At 39.9% G+C, this 2,976-nt stretch overlaps 1 protein-coding gene across 1 annotated transcript; it reads right to left on the bottom strand.

Moving 5' to 3' along the window:
• Nucleotides 1-546: 546 nt before the first annotated feature.
• LOC138907580 (uncharacterized) lies at nt 547-1,992 on the bottom strand. Its single transcript, XM_070198182.1, has 4 exons — nt 1,735-1,992; nt 1,399-1,692; nt 789-1,162; nt 547-733 (listed from the first exon to the last, which is right to left on the bottom strand). The coding sequence occupies exons 1-4, from the start codon at nt 1,990-1,992 to the stop codon at nt 547-549; spliced, it is 1,113 nt and encodes a 370-aa protein (XP_070054283.1).
• Nucleotides 1,993-2,976: the final 984 nt, after the last annotated feature.

Here is a 2,976-nt window from a genome sequence, read left to right as displayed (position 1 = left end):
GGGTACCTTGAAGTGTGCAAGTACAGCCGTGAGAATAAAGACATAGGGTATGGCATAAGTCTTGGTGCCCTTTAGAACCCTATCAAGAAGCTGGATTATAAACCCAGGCCAATTGATTTTCCACCCACTGTCCAAACATTCCATAAGGACCAGGTCCATGAATGTGGTAAAGTGTCTCCTTTCCTGCCTAGGCAGCACACATTTGTTTACAAATTCGAACAACACTTTGTGGGGTGGCTTCATCTCACTTTTGTAAATAGCCTTGGGCTTAAGTTCCTCTTCATTGTCACCAAATTTCCTAGTAATGGCAAGGGCAGTAGGGAGATTCTCTAGACTTGGCCATTTTAGTTTCTTATAATCATTGTACCCTTCAGCAGGTACACCCAAGATTTCTCCCAGCTCTTTCTCATCAAAAGTTACTTTCACCCCCTTTACCACACTGGTGACCCTACCATCTTTTATCTCACAATTGGCCATAAACTCCACAATTTCATTTCTGGCCAACCTGCCATCCATCTAACGGACCATGTCCTTCCAGCCTTGCAACTATAACTTCTCCAAAAGCATCACCGTTCCTTCCTCCTCCAAGTCCCTAAGGAGTCTGCCTTTCAAGATAGTCCTCTTTCCAAATTTGACCATCTTGTCTTTCTCAGCATCAAAATCATCTTCTTCTTCCTCTCCACTCCATTCTTCTTCCTCCACAATTTTCACTTTTCTTGATTTCACAGCTGACCTGGTTTGTTTTAGCCAAAGTGGATGGTTCAGTGAACTTTGACTTTGAAACAGACTTCTTTGTGGAAGTCTTGGCTTCCTTAGCTTTAGGAGTCAGAACCTTCATTTCTTCCATCTCATCTTCATCTCGAAGGACCAGGTCTATCTCATCAATTTCAACAGCGTCAACAGGCTCACCCATATTCTTCTTTCCCTTAGCAGCATTTTTTCTTTTACTTTCTTCTAAGGCTTTCTCCAGTTCATCCTCACTCTGCTTCTTCTGACTTCTTGTGGCTCTTCCTCTTGTGGGAGGAATTTCAACAGGGATAGAAGAGGCAGCCTTCCTTTTTTTGTTTGCCCTAGCAGTGCCAGGAGTGTTAACTCCTGAACTTCCTTTCTTCTTTGGATTGTAACTTGCAGTCACCCTTTTCAATAGGTCTGCGAAAGTTTCCTTTTCAGATGGAACAGGTTCATGTACATTTTTCCCAAGTTAAACCAGCCCCTCAGCAACTTCTCCAAACCCACTTCCCCATGTTTTTCTCTTATTTGCCCTAGCAGTGCCAGGGGTGTTAACTCCTTAACTTCCTTTCTTCTTAGGATTGTAACTTGCAGTCACCCTTTTCAGTAGGTCTGCGAGAGTTTTCTGTTCAGATGGAACAGGTTCATCTACATTTTCCCAAGTTGAACCTGCCCCTCAACAGCTTCTCCGAACCCACTTCCCCCCATTTTTCTCACACTCTCCTCTATTCCAGCAGATTCCTCACCCAAAACAACCATTGCACCTGATTCTTTAGTTAGACTAACAGGAGTGGGTGAAGAACCAACCACTCCTTTTTCCTTTCCCCTCACAGTACTCCGAGCACCCTCACTCTCTTTTTCTTTTCCTTTTTTATTTTTACCACCAACCTTTCCAGACTCAGTAGTTTCAATACCTGGCATGGATCCTACCAGCACAAACCTATTCTCCAAATTCGTAGCAACCTAAGAAATAGTTTTAGGAGTAACTTTAGGGCCAGATGATACTTGTTCAATCTCAGAAGAAACCGTTTCTTCCCCCTCAGTAGCAGACTTAAATGAGTCTTCAGATTTCTGAGGTTCGTGGACCTGGCTATCCTTCAATTGTTTATCTAATTTTTTAGATAATGTGCTCCCAGCCACAGTCTTTCGAGCAAGCAACTTAGTTCTTCCTTTCTTAGATAGAGGTATGGTTGAAGGTGTGATAGATGGTGTAGGTGTGGTTTCCTTGGGTAAGGATGAAGAATTTTTAGAAGGGTTTGCCATTTCTGAGTTTGGGAGCTTTAGAAAACGAGTTTGTGTGAGAGTAGAAGATGAGAGAAGTTTGAGAGAATTTGGATGGCTTGAAAATTTAGAAGTGAAGAAACAAATGAATCTTAATCAATATAAAGTGGAGGAGTTCACATGAGTAACGGTAGCTTTTGCAGAAGTCTAATCAAACTGCAAGTCAGTTTGAGAAGACGTTCAAGACTATCCCTAGAATCTAGGCACTTAATATGGTTAGGACTTCTTTTGAACGGAACTGGTTCATTTTGTAATGGATAAGTCCAAAAAGGATTTGGGATTAGATGAGACTCTTCTTTTAATCATGATCCAAATATAATTATTCCAAATTATGCAGAGTGTAGAATACATACCAAGTAATCTTGATGAACCAGGTTCTTCACTGAGAAATCTCTTGTGTAAGTCTGAATTTTCCAAGAAAATAAAGATAATATCATTAGAGATTAATGAGTTATTTTAGCACATGGCACAAAAGTATACTATTGAAAGTATGAGACTGAGCAAAATCTAATCTAACTATATACAAAATTTACAGATTTTCTAACCAATTTTTTTTTTTTCGATTGTGAAATTTTGAACTGGTCCTTTTAGGTAATCTTAATCATCCCTAATTCTAACATGTTCCTTTCAAAGTGATCTATACTTAGAGCTTTTGTGAAGATGTCAGCTATTTGCTTGTCAGTAGTACAAAATTCTACAGTGATCAAACTCTTTTCATAGTTGTCCCTAAAAAGTGATGCCTAACATCTATGTTCTTAGTTCTCTTTTGATGAACCAGGTTCTTGGTCATACTAATTGAACTAGTGTTATCACAAAAGATGGGGATACAACCAACATCAATTCCAAAATCCATTAATTATTGTTCGATCCACAACAATTGAGCACAACATGAAGTAGCAGCAACATACTCAGCTTCAGCAGTAGATAAGGCCACAGAATTTATCGTTTTGGTAGCCCAAGACACAA

This window comes from Nicotiana tomentosiformis, chromosome 1 (assembly GCF_000390325.3).
Source record: "Nicotiana tomentosiformis chromosome 1, ASM39032v3, whole genome shotgun sequence".
Lineage (NCBI taxonomy): Eukaryota > Viridiplantae > Streptophyta > Magnoliopsida > Solanales > Solanaceae > Nicotiana > Nicotiana tomentosiformis.
This window is presented reverse-complemented; position numbering and strand designations above follow the sequence as displayed.

Coding starts and splice junctions, on each gene's coding strand:
- LOC138907580 (XM_070198182.1), bottom strand. CDS start 1,992: ATGGCAAACCCTTCTAAAAATTCTTCATCCTTACCCAAGGAAACCACA. Junction 1,163..1,398: donor GAGAAGCTGTTGAGGGGCAG/GTTCAACTTGGG, acceptor CCATCTGAAAAG/GAAACTTTCGCAGACCTATT. Junction 734..788: donor GCCAAGACTTCCACAAAGAA/GTCTGTTTCAAA, acceptor AAAACAAACCAG/GTCAGCTGTGAAATCAAGAA.